The sequence below is a fragment of the Leucopleurus acutus genome (assembly GCF_964270905.1).
Source record: "Leucopleurus acutus genome assembly, chromosome: 13".
NCBI lineage: Eukaryota > Metazoa > Chordata > Mammalia > Artiodactyla > Delphinidae > Leucopleurus > Leucopleurus acutus.
In genome coordinates this window covers 83369300-83382134 of record NC_139155.1, presented here as the reverse complement: position 1 = coordinate 83382134, position 12835 = coordinate 83369300, and the positions used below count along the sequence as shown (strand labels likewise).

Below are 12835 nucleotides of genomic sequence, written 5' to 3'. Positions count from 1 at the left end.
TTGGGATCTTTCTAGCTCAAATATTCTCTTAAACCAACTTTTCACCAACCTCAAATACCTTTAGCATTTTTTCAGTCTATACCTGAGGGTCACTGTTCTGCCTTTTTCCTGAACTCTTCCTATCAGTTCCATTCAAGGAGCATCCTCTGTAGCAGGTATGGCATGTGCTACACTGGGGAAGCCAGGATGAGTGAGAGGGGCTCCTTAACGCATGCACGGAGGAGCAGAGACCCATGGATGTAATCAGCTGTCATGTACTGTGACACGCACTGTGATGGAGATGTTACACAAACACACTCCCAGCTGTGCCACGAGGACAAAAGTGAGGGAGCTCCTGATTACATCTTAGGTAGGAATTTAACATAAAACCCTAAAGGAGAGGTTATTCTGAAATACAGTTGGTTCTGCTATGACACTTGTTTTGAAAACATACATTTGTTCCAACGCATCGGATATATTAGGGAACAACCTGAGCATGATGTGAAGTTTGTGTTTGTTAATGTGCGACTTTGTCCACGAGAAACACTAGGTGAACTGGGCCGGGCCGTGTAGGAATACACGCCCCACGCCCCTCCACCACCACCCGCGGCGTGTCACGAGCCACATCCATCCACATCTGCTGCTACAACTTTCCATCCACTAACCCTCCTTCTACCACTTTCCAGTAAGTCACAAGCTGCGACCTCCTCTCCGACGCCCAGTTCTACCTGCAGACTTCAGGTCTTTTTCAAGGTAAAGTGCCACATTTATGGCAATATTTGTGTATTTCTTAACTACTTAACATGTATAAAACTGTACTACCGTTTAAATTACATTCCTGTCCTTTTAAAAAATGGGTCACTGATAAAGTTTTTGAGTGTTATGCTCAAAACCCCATTTTCCCCATAAACTGTGTGGTTTTTATTGTGCAGGTTTGCACTGTGTGGTGATTTTTAGAAACCCGTATGTTGCATTACGGCAGATATAACTGTGGTTATCAAAATATTAAACAGGACTGTGATATAATAATACATATCCTTTTTATTAGTGCATTAAATAGTAAGATCTAGCAGCAGGCCTAATGGTCTGTAATGCTGAGGTAGTACTAAGTGTAAATGATATGTCAAGATAGCCGTAATAACAGTAATATGGTAGGAAACTCTGTGATCTCTACTAATGACAGAGTCACAGGTAGTAGGTACTATGATGGCTTGTTTCCTATATTCATAATTGAAGGAAGTGCTACATTTTAATTAGAGGTTAATAAAAATAACCTCAGTGTAATTTTTATCCCCGTCAAAGTTTATGGATCCCCTGAATTCTATTCAAAAAACTCTGATGAAAAATCTCTGCCCAATAAATCCATAAAGACAGGAAGTGGATGAGTGTCAGCCCGAGGCTGGGGGAGGCGGAGTGGGGAGAAACTGCCAGTGGGTACAAGGTTCTTCTGGAATGATGAAAATGTTCTACAGTCGGACTATGGTGATGGTTGCACAACTTTGTAAATATACTAAAACCACTGAATTGTACACTTTTACATGGGAGAACTTTATGGTATGCACGTTATCCTTTAACAAAGCTGTTAAAAAATTTAAAAACCATCACCAATACTTAAAAATATGTTCTGCCCCAGTGTAAATAAACTACTTCACTAATGCTTCAAAGATTTTGTCAAGAAAAAAATCTCCCTAGAAAACACCACAAGTCCATCATGGTTTCTACTCTGAAAAGCTTATACGGCACACATGGCACAAATACTTTTAAAAATCACGATTCAGGGAGCCCATTATTCTTTAAGGTAATCTTTGCAATGACCTGTTGAAGCTAGTGGCAGTGAGCATGTTGATTCTAAAATGGTTAATGTCCTAGTTTCAGATCATCTGTCACACAGAAACTGCCCCATAGAACTCTGAGTCTAAAAAAATTCCAATGTGAAGAAGAGCTAAGCAAGAAATGCCACCAGAGTATTTCATGGAACAAGGCGAGGATGTTCGCTCTCACTATTTCTATTCAGTATCGATCTGGAAGTCTTAGCCAGAGCAATAAGGTAAAGAAAAAGAAATAAGGCATAAAAATTAGAAAAAGAAATTCCTTATTCACAAATGACATGACTGTGTATGTAGAAAATCCTGAGAAGCTACAGAAAATCTACTAGAATAGGTGGATTTAGCAAAGATGCATTTTTTTTTCTTATTAGTCATCAATTTTATACACATCAGTGTATACATGTCAATCCCAATCTCCCAATTCAGCACACCACCATCCCCACCAGCCTGCGGCTTTCCCCCCTTGGTGTCCATACGTTTCTTCTCTACATCTGTGTCTCAACTTCTGCCCTGCAAACTGGATCATCTGTACCATTTTTCTAGGTTCCATATACATGCGTTAATATATGATATTTGTTTCTCTCTTTCTGATTTACGTTACCCTGTATGACAGTCTCTAGATCCATCCACGTCTCAACAAACGACCCAGTTTCGTTCCTTTTTATGGCTGAGTATTACTCCACTGTATATATGTACCACAACTTCTTTATCCATTCATCTGTCAATGGGCATTTAGGTTGCTTCCATGTCCTGGCTATTGTAAATAGTGCTGCAATGAACATTGGTGTGCATGTTTCTTTTTGAATTATGGTTTTCTCTGGGTATATGCCCAGTAGTGGGATTGCTGGATCATATGGTAATTCTATTTTTAGTTTTTTAAGGAACCTCCATACTGTTCTCCACAGTGGCTGTATCAATTTACATTCCCACAAACAGTGCAAGAGGGTTCCCTTTTCTCCACACCCTCTCCAGCATTTGTTGTTTGTAGATTTTCTGATGATGCCCATTCTAACTGGTGTGAGGCGATACCTCATTGTAGTTTTGATTTGCATTTCTCTAATAATTAGTGATGTTGAGCAGCTTTTCATGTGCTTCTTGCCCATCTGTATGTCTTCTTTGGAGAAATGTCTATTTAGGTCTTCTGCCCATTTTTGGATTGGGTTGTTTGTTTTTTTAATATTGAGCTGCATGAGCTGTTTATATATTTTGGAGATTAATCCTTTGTCCTAATCCTTTGTCCATTGATTTGTTTGCAAATATTTTCTCCCATTCTGAGGGCTGTCTTTTTGTCTCTATGGTTTCCTTTGCTGTGCAAAAGCTTTTACGTTTCATTAGGTCCCATTTGTTTATTTTTGTTTTTATTTCCATTACTCTAGGAGGTGGATCAAAAAAGATCTTGCTGTGATTTATGTCAAAGAGTGTTCTTCCTATGTTTTCCCCTAAGAGTTTTATAGTGTCCGGTCTTACATTTAGGTCTCGAATCCATTTTGAGTTTATTTTTGTGTATGGTGTTAGGGAGTGTTCTAATTTCATTCTTTTACATGTAGCTGTCCAGTTTTCCCAGCACCACTTATTGAAGAGACTGTCTTTTCTCCATTGTATATCCTTGCCTCCTTTGTCATAGATTAGTTGACCATAAGTGTGTGGGGTTATCTCTGGACTTTCTATCTTATTCCATTGATCTATGTTTCTGTTTTTGTGCCAGTATCATATTGTCTTGATTATTGTAGCTTTTTAGTATAGTCCGAAGTCAGGGAGCCTGATTCCTCCAGCTCCGTTTTTTTCCCTCAAGACTGCTTTGGCTATTCGGGGTCCTTTGTGTCTCCATACAAATTTTAAGACTTTTTGTTCTAGTTCCGTAAAAAATGCCATTGGTAATTTGATAGGGATTGCATTGAATCTGTAGGTTGCTTTGGGTAATATAGTCATTTTCACAGTATTGATTCTTCCAATCCAAGAACATGGTATATCTCTCCATCTGTTGGTATCATCTTTAATTTCTTTCATCAGTGTCTTATCGTTTTCTGCATACAGGTCTTTTGTCTCCCTAGGTAGGTTTATTCCTAGGTATTTTATTCTTTTTGTTGAAATGGTAAATGGGAATGTTTCCTTAATTTCTCTTTCAGATTTTTCATCATTAGTGTATAGGAATGCAAGAGATTAATGTGCATTAATTTTGTATCCTGCAGCTTTGCCAAATTCATTGACTAGCTCTAGTAGTTTTCTGGTGGCGTTTTTAGAATTCTCTATGTATAGTGTCATGTCATCTGCAAACAGTGACACTTTTACTTCTTCTTTTCCAATTTGAATTCCTTTTATTTCTTTTTCTTCTCTGACTGCCGTGGCTAGGACTTCCAAAACTATGTTGAATAATAGTGGTGAGAGTGGACATCATTGTCTTGTTCCTGATCTTAGAGGAAATGCTTTCAGTTTTTCAACACTGAGAATGATGTTTGCTGTGGGTTTGTCGTATCTGGCCTTTATTATGTTGAGGTAGGTTCCCTCTATGCCCACTTTCTGGAGAGTTTTTATCATAAATGGATGTTGAATTTTGTCAAAAGTTTTTCTGCATCTACTGAGATAATCATATGGTTTTTATTCTTCAATTTGTTAATATGGTATATCACATCGATTGATTTGCGTATATTGAAGAATCCTTGCATCCCTGGGATAAATCCCACTTGATCATGGTGTATGATCCTTTTAATGTGTTGTTGGATTCTGTTTGCTAGTATTTTGTTGAGGATTTTTGCATCTATATTCATCAGTGATATTGGTCTGTGATTTTCTTTTTTTGTAGTATCTTTGTCTCGTTTTGGTACCAGGGTGATGGTGGCCTCATAGAATGAGTTTGGGAGTGTTCCTTCCTCTGCAATTTTTTGGAAGAGTTTGAGAAGGATGGGTGTTAGCTCTTCTCTAAATGTCTGATAGAATTCACCTGTGAAGCGATCTGGTCCTGGACTTTTGTTTGTTGGAAGACATTTAATCACAGTTTCAATTTCATTACTTGTGATTGGTCTGTTCATATTTTCTGTTTCTTCCTGGTTCAGTCTTGGAAGGTTATCTCTTTCTAAGAATTTGTCCATTTTATTGGCATAGAGTTGCTTGTAGTAGTCTCTTAGGATGCTTTGTATTTCTGCAGTGTCTGTTGTAACTTCTCCTTTTTCATTTCTAATTTTATCGATTTGAGTCCTCTCCCTCGTTTTCTTGATGAGTTTGGCTAATGGTTTATCAATTTTATTTATCTTCTCAAAGAACCAGCTTTTAGTTTTATTGATCTTTGGTATTGTTTTCTTTGTTTCCATTTCATTTATTTCTGCTCTGATCTTTATGATTTCTTTCCTTCTGCTAACTTTGGGTTTTGTTTGTTCGTCTTTCTCTAGTTCCTTTAGGTGTAAGGTTAGATTGTTTATTTGAGATTTTTCTTGTTTCTTGAGGTAGGCTTGTATACCTATAAACTTGCCTCTTAGAACTGCTTTTGCTGCATCCCATAGGTTTTAGATGGTCGTGTTTTCATTGTCATTTGTCTCTAGGTATTTGTTGATTTCCTCTTTGATTTCTTCAGTGATCTCTTGGTTATTTAGTAACGTATTGTTTAGCCTCCATGTGTTTGTGTTTTTTTATGTTTTTTTCCCTGTAATTGATTTCTAATCTCATAGCATTGCAGTCAGAAAAGATGCTTGATATGATTTCAATTTTCTTAAATTTACTGAGGCTTGATTTGTGACCCAAGATGTGATCTATCCTGGAGAGTGTTCCATGCGCACTTGAGAAGAAAGTGTAATCTGCTGTTTTTGGATGGAATGTCCTATAAATATCAGTTAAATCTATCTGGTCTATTGTGTCATTTAAAGCTTCTGTTTCCTTATTTATTTTCATTTTGGATGATCTGTCCATTGGTGTAAGTGAGGTGTTAAAGTCCCCCACTACTATTGTGTTACTGTCAATTTCCTCTTTTATAGCTGTTAGCAGTTGCCTTATGTATTGAGGTGCTCCTGTGTTGTGTGCATATATATTTATAATTGTTATATCTTCTTCTTGGATTGATCCCTTGATCATTATGTAGTGTCCTTCCTTGTCTCTTGTAACATTCTTTATTTTAAAGTCTATTTTGTCTGATATGAGTATTGCTACTCCAGCTTTCTTTTGATTTCCATTTGCATGGAATATCTTTTTCCATCCCCTCACTTTCAGTCTGTATGTGTCCCTAGGTCTGAAGTGGGTCTCTTGTAGACAGCATATATATGGGTCTTGTTTTTGTATCCATTCAGCAAGCCTGTGTCTTTTGGTTGGAGCATTTAATCCATTCATGTTTAAGGTAATTATCGATATGTATGTTCCTATGACCATTTTCTTAATTGTTTTGGGTTTGTTTTTGTAGGTCCTTTTCTTCTCTTGTGTTTCCTAGAGGAGTCCCTTTAGCATTTGTTGTAGGGCTGGTTTGGTGGTGCTGAATACTCTTAGCTTTTGCTTGTCTGTAAAGCTTTTGAGTTCTCCATCGAATCTGAATGAGATCCTTGCTGGGCAGAGTAATCTTGGTTGTAGGTTCTTCCCTTTCATCACTTTAAGTATATCATGCCACTCCCTTCTGGCTTGTAGAGTTTCTGCTGAGAAATCAGCTGTTAACCTTATGGGAGTTCCCTTGTATGTTATCTGTCGTTTTTCCCTTGCTGCTTTCAATACTTTTTCTTTGTCTTTAATTTTTGCCAATTTGATTACTATGTGTGTCAGCCTGTTTCTCCTTGGGTTTATCCTGTATGGGACTCGCTGTACTTCCTGGACTTGGGTGGCTATTTCCTTTCCCATGTTAGGGAAGTTTTCAACTATAATTTCTTCAAATATTTTCTCTGGTCCTTTCTCTCTCTCTTCTCCTTCTGGGACCCCTATAATGTGAATGTTTTTGTGTTTAGTGTTGTCCCAGAGGTCTCTTAGGCTGTCTTCATTTCTTTTCATTCTTTTTTCTTTATTCTGTTCCACAGCAGTGAATTCCACCATTCTGTCTTCCAGGTCACTTATCCGTTCTTCTGCCTCAGTTATTCTGCTATTGATTCCTTCTAGTGTAGTTTTCATTTCAGTTATTGTATTGTTCGTTCATCTCTGTTTGTTTGCTCTTTAATTCTTCTAGGTCTTTGTTAAACATTTCTTGCATCTTCTCGATCTTTGCCTCCATTCTTTTTCTGAGGTCCTGGATCATCTTCACTATCATTATTCTGAATTCTTTTTCTGGAAGTTTGCTTATCTCCACTTCATTTAGTTGTTTTTCTGGGGTTTTATCTTGTTCCTTCATCTGGTACATAGCCCTCTGCCTTTTCATCTGGTCTATCTTTCTGTGAATGTGGTTTTTGTTCCACAGGCTGCAGGACTGTAGTTCTTCTTGCTTCTGCTGTCTGCCCTCTGGTGGATGAGGCTATCTAAGAGGCTTGTGCAAGTTTCCTGCTAGTGTTGGAGGGTCTCCTGCAGAGGTGGGCGGTGGCTGTGGCTCACCGTGGGGACCAGGACACTGGCAGCAGAAGTTCTGGGAAGTACTCCTTGGCATGAGCCCTCCCACAGTCTGCCATCAGCCCCACCAAAGAGCCCAGGTAGCAAAGATGCAATTTATAAAAGGCAATTATCGTTCTTTATATCATCAACAAACAATTTAAGAATGAAATTTAAAATACCACATATGATGGCATCAATAAACAAAATGTTAGGAATAAATTTTTAAAAAGATGTGTAATGGGGCTTCCCTGGTGGCACAGTGGTTAAGAATCTGCCTGCCAATGCAGGAGACACGGGTTAGACCCCTGGTCCGGGAAGATCCCACATGCTGCGAAGCAACTAAGCCCGTGCGCCACAACTACTGAGCCTGTGCTCTAGAGCCCACAAGCCACAACTACTGAGCCCGCATGCCACAGCTACTGAGCCTGTGCACCTAGAGCCCGTGCTCTGCAACAAGAGAAGCCACTGCAATGAGAAGCCCGTCGACACAACTAGAGAAAGCCCATGCACAGCAACGAAGACCCAACACAGCCAAAAATTAATACATTAATAAAATAAATTAAAAAGAAATGTGTAAGACCCCTACAATGAAAACTACAAAATATGGTTTAAGAGAAAAGAAGGAAGACCTAAGCAACTGGAGATATACTCTGTTCACAGATGTCAATCCTTCCCAAAGTGATCCGTAAATTCAATGAAATCACAATACCAGAAGGCACTTTTAAAAAACTGACACGTTGACTCTAAAATTGCTATGGACCTGGCAAAGGGCCTAGAATAGGCAAAACAATTCTGCAAACAAAGTCAAGGATGTATACTGATTTCAAGATTTCCTATAGAGTTATGTAATCAATTTGGTGTGGTATTGGTGTAAGGAGAACAACCATATCAATGGAACGGATTGGAGATTCCAGAAATAAACCCTTGAATATACAGTCAACGGATTTTCAATAAAGATGCTGAAAGTAATTCAATGGAGAAAGGACAGTCTTTTCAACAAACGATGACAATGATGGAGCTAAAATCTGTATGGAGAAAAATGAACCTTGATCTTTACTTCACACCATCCACAAAATTTAAATAAGAGATAAACCATAGACCTAAACAGAACCAAAAAACTTCTAGGAGGAGAAAATATTCATAACCTTCAGGTAGACTTCTTGGAACAAAAAACACACCATTAAAAAAAAAAAAGGATAAATTGGACTTCATCAAAATTTCAAATTTCTGCTCTTTTATTCTTAAGAGAATGAAAAGGCAAGCCACAAACTAGGAGAAAATATTAATAATATATTTGACAGAAGATAAAGAACTTGTGTCTAGACTATATGAAAAACTCTTACAACTCAATTAATATAAAAGGAAACAATCAAATTAAAAATGGGCAAAGGACTTAAAGACACTGCACAGAAGAAGACATATGAACGGCCAAAGAGCACATGAAGATGCACATCATTAGGTTATCAGGAAAATGCAAATTATTCAATGGCAACGAGATGCCATTTCAGATCTACTAGAATGGCTAAAATAAAGTGGACCGACAAAATCAAGGTTGGGGGCTTCCCTGGTGGCGCAGTGGTTGAGAGTCCGCCTGCCGATGCAGGGCACATGGGTTCGTGCCCCGGTGCGGGAGGATCCCACATGCCGCGGAGCGGCTAGGCCAGTGAGCCATGGCCGCTGAGCCTGCGCGTCCGGAGCCTGTGCTCCGCAACGGGAGAGGCCACAACAGTGGGAGGCCGGGTGCCGCAAAAAAAAAAAAAAAAAAAAAAACAATAAAAGAAGAAGAAGAAAGAGGAGGGAGAAGGAAGGAAGAGGAAGGAAGGAAAGAGGGAGGAAGGGAAGGAGAAGGAACTGTTAGTGATTAAGAGAGACCTTAAGGGACTTATCCAAGTGCAAAGTATGGACCTCGGTTGAGTATTGATTTGAATAACGAGTAAAAAGACATTTTTGAGATAAATGGGGAAACCTTAACGTGGTCTAGTCATTAGACGAAATTAAAGAGTTCCTGTTAATTTGGCTGGGTGTGAAAAAAGTCCTTATCTGTTAGAGCTACAGAATGAAGTACATATGAGTGAAATGATATGATGTCTAGGATTTGCTTTAAAATGTTTCAGGAGATGGGCTTCCCTGGTGGCGCAGTGGTTGAGAGTCCGCCTCTCAACCAGGGGGGACTCCGGTTCGTGCCCCGGTCCGGAAAGATCCCACGTGCCGCGGAGCGGCTGGGCCCGTGAGCCATGACTGCTGAGCCTGCGCGTCCGGAGCCTGTGCTCCGCAACGGGAGAGGCCACAGCAGTGAGAGGCCCGTGGACCGCAAAAAAAAAAAAAAAAAAAAATGTTTCAGGAGAAAACAGGTACGGATGGGGGAAGATGAAACAAAACAGCAGAAAGCCGATGGTTACTGAAGCTCTGTGACTGGAAGTATTCTTTCTACATCTGTATTTGAAATTTTCTACAATAAAATATTTTTTAAAAATCCCCCAGAATGTACGTGCATGTGCCCAGGTAACTGGAAAGAGGAAGTCTGGGTGTGGCGACATCTGAGTGTGACTTTCTCTTTCTCCTTAAACCCAGCCCGCTACCTCCTCCCCTTTCATTCTAACAGAAAGGGACGTTTGCGCACAACGACTGGAGGGTTTGCATACTACAGATGGGGTCAAAAGAAAAGGAACCACGTACATTTTTGGCGCTGCTGCTGAGATTCTCAGAGCTGATGGGGAGCAGAGTGCTCAGCTCCAGATCTGTAACCATCTGACGGGATTCTGCCAGCAAACGCTGAAGCTTGCTTGTGGGAGAAAAATCATCCTGGGAAAGCAACACAATTCCAGCATTCATGAAATCAAGAAGCACTTTTCATTGTTTATGTTTACAAGTACAATGTAACAAACACAAATGTTAACTGTTCATTAATGTTTGACTTTATTTTTCGTTTTGTTTTGGTTTTTCTTTTTGCGGTACACGGGCCTCTCACTGTTGTGGCCTCTCCCGTTGCGGAGCACAGGCTCCGGATGCGCAGGCTCAGCGGCCATGGCTCATGGGCCCAGCCGCTCCACGGCATGTGGGATCCTCCCGGACCGGGGCACGAACCTGTGTCCCCTGCATCGGCAGGCGGACTCTCAACCAGTGCACCACCAAGGAAGCCCAATGTTTGACTTTAGGTATTACATATCAAAGCAGGGCATTAAACACTAGAAGAACCAAATTCCATTTATTTCTTAGAACCTACTTTGCTAAATAATTTGACTTAAACAGAACTTACTACAACTAATTAAGTAACATCCATGTGATAAGAGAATCCTAGGCATTGTTTACCTCTCTTAAATCAACTTGCCAAGGCTGTAATTACCAGGTCAAAATACTTAAAAAATGCAACTTTAACACTAAAGTCTTGTTAGCTTTTAAAAATAAGTGGAAATATGCCTTAGTTTGTTTATTCTTATTTAATTTTCAACTTTGTGTAAAAAGCTTTCCACAGTGTACAATCTGTGAGTTTTCCACAGTGGACATAACAATTAACTGTACAGTTAAGTGTACAGGGGCTTCCCTGGTGGCGCAGTGGTTAAGAATCTGCCCGCCAATGCAGGAGACACGGGTTTGATCCCTGGTCTGGGAAGATCCCACATGCCACGGAGCAGCTAAGCCCATGCGCCACAACTACTGAGCCTGCGCTCTATAGCCCGCGAGCCACAACGACTGAGCCCACATGCCACAACTACTGAAGCCCGCGCGCCTAGAGCCTGTGCTCCGCAACAAGAGAAGCCACCGCAATGAGAAGCCCACGCACCGCAACGAAGAGTAGCCCCTGCTCGACACAACTAGAGAAAGCCCACGCGCAGCAACGAAGACCCGACGCACCCAAAAATAAGTAATTAAGTGTACAATCTGATGACTTCCTACATACATGTGTACATGAGTACACACCCATGAAGCCATCCCCACAATGAATACGGGTCGCGTTTATCACGCCTCTGGCCCTCTGGAATTCCTGCCTCTGTGAGTGCCTCCTCGCCATTCCCAGACAACTACTGATCTGCTTTCAGTCACCAGAGATTAGTTTGCATCTTCTAGAGTTTTATATAGATGCATTACATACTTTTGTCTGTCTGGCTCCCTTCACTCAGCATAATTATCTTGAGATTTACCTATGCTGTATGTGTATAGATAGTTCATTCCTTTTTATTGCTGAGAAGTACTCCATTGTATGGATATACCACAGTTTTATCTATTCACCTACTGCAGTATATTTGGGTTGTTTCCAGTTTTTTTAGCGCGTGCAAATAAAGCTGCTTTAATATTTCTGTGGACGTATGTTTCCATTTCTCTAGGAGTAGAACGGCTGGGTCATATGGTAGGTGTATATTTAATTTTTTTTTTAAGTAGTTTTTTAACAGAAAGTACCCAGTGTTTTCCAGAGTGGCTCTACCATTTACAGTCTCACCATCAGTGAACAAAAGTCCCAGGTGCTCCGGATCCTAGTCAACACTTTGGTGCAGTCAATTTTGAACAAAGAGAACTAACAGTCATCAAATACCCATTAGGGGCCAGGCCCTCCAATATCCCCTTAAAACCAAGCAACTGTGATGTTATAGCTGCACATTTGCAGGCGAAGAAACTGAGGCTCAAAGAAATTAAATAACTGTACTAACGTCACTGAGCTAAGACAAAGCAAAACCGGGATTTGAACCCAACTCATCTTCCCGGATATCTTCCCAAAATAACACCAAAAATAACTAAGTTTACTTGAACTTATTTTCTTTACGAACCACCTGCAAGGGGGACCCCATTCATGTTGGAAACACTGGCTCATCCACAATAATGACACTGTAGACACAACCTCACTGCCTGTCTGTAGGGCCGTGGACAGACTACGGTTTATTCAATCACTGGACCCTGCACATCAAGCAACAATCAAAATGAAGAGGCTATAGGTCCACGGTGTCAGCACAGATGAAGGTCACAAAACACTGACAAAGCTGGAAAATCACATCAGAAAGGATACAGACGGCAGTTTACCATTCATGTACATCTTAAACAAAACAATAGTATGTAATTTTTTTTAAAATTGTGGTATAGTTGCTTTACAACGTTGTGTCAGTTTCTGCTGTACAACGAAGTGAATCAGCTACGTGTATACATATATCCCCTCCCTCTTGGACTTCCCTCCCTCCCTCCCCCCACCCCTCCCCCACCCCCCACCCCCGCATCTAGGTCACCACAGAGCACTGAGCTGAGCTTCCCTGTGCTCTACGGCAGGTGCCCACTAGCTATCTGTTGTACACGTGGTAGTGTATATATGTCAATCCCAATCTCCCAATTCATCCCCCTCTTCCCCCGCGCTGTGTACCCACGTCTGTTCTCTACGTCTGCGTCTCTATTCCTGCCCTTAAGTATACACTTTTATGTAAAACATAAAAGCATAAAGCAAGCATGGGTGCAACTTCAGGGTAGTGGTTAACTGGTGGGGGTGGAGGGTAGGCACAGGCAGAATGGCACATGAACTTACCCTCTATCTGTAACATTTTATTTATTTCACAAGTTGAAAAATAAAGCAA

At 40.5% G+C, this 12835-nt stretch overlaps 1 protein-coding gene across 1 annotated transcript in view; it reads right to left on the bottom strand.

Annotated features, from left to right (window-relative positions):
- The window catches only part of CCDC62 (coiled-coil domain containing 62), a gene marked incomplete at its 5' end in the record, with an annotated part of 39672 nt that overhangs the window by 3035 nt on the left and 23802 nt on the right, over positions 1-12835 (bottom strand). The window contains one exon of the mRNA XM_082852822.1: positions 9963-10132. Within this exon, the coding sequence (XP_082708948.1) occupies positions 9963-10132 (170 nt within the window). The remainder of the gene's footprint in view (positions 1-9962; positions 10133-12835) is intronic.